Below are 267 nucleotides of genomic sequence, written 5' to 3'. Positions count from 1 at the left end.
CCACACAGTTTTCAGTCCAAATATCCACCCCCCCTCACCCACCTGTCTCCAAGGTATTCGCCCTACGAAAGGCAACGTAGCGATGGTCCAGCGCAGCGCCCGCACGTTTCCTTAAGCCAGGGCTCTCAGCCAGGACACGCCACATCGTACCCAGTGACCCCTGGTGATGCCTCGTCTCCAGGCGGTCTAGAAGATGCTGCACCGAATTCGTTAGTCCCACGAAGGCTGGGGGGGGGGGGGGGTCGAGAGAGGGAAGGTAGTTATGAT

The 267-nt window shown here is 59.6% G+C and overlaps 1 protein-coding gene across 1 annotated transcript in view; it reads right to left on the bottom strand.

Annotated features, from left to right (window-relative positions):
* Window positions 1-267, bottom strand: part of LOC119594293 — a 12,329-nt gene that overhangs the window by 1,999 nt on the left and 10,063 nt on the right. Inside the window, exon 7 of the mRNA XM_037943354.1 lies at window positions 43-225. Coding sequence (XP_037799282.1) covers window positions 43-225 — 183 coding nt within the window. The remainder of the gene's footprint in view (window positions 1-42; window positions 226-267) is intronic.

This window comes from Penaeus monodon, chromosome 33, assembly GCF_015228065.2.
Source record: "Penaeus monodon isolate SGIC_2016 chromosome 33, NSTDA_Pmon_1, whole genome shotgun sequence".
NCBI lineage: Eukaryota > Metazoa > Arthropoda > Malacostraca > Decapoda > Penaeidae > Penaeus > Penaeus monodon.
Note: the sequence above shows the minus strand (reverse complement) of the source record. Positions and strands in the feature narration are given on the sequence as shown.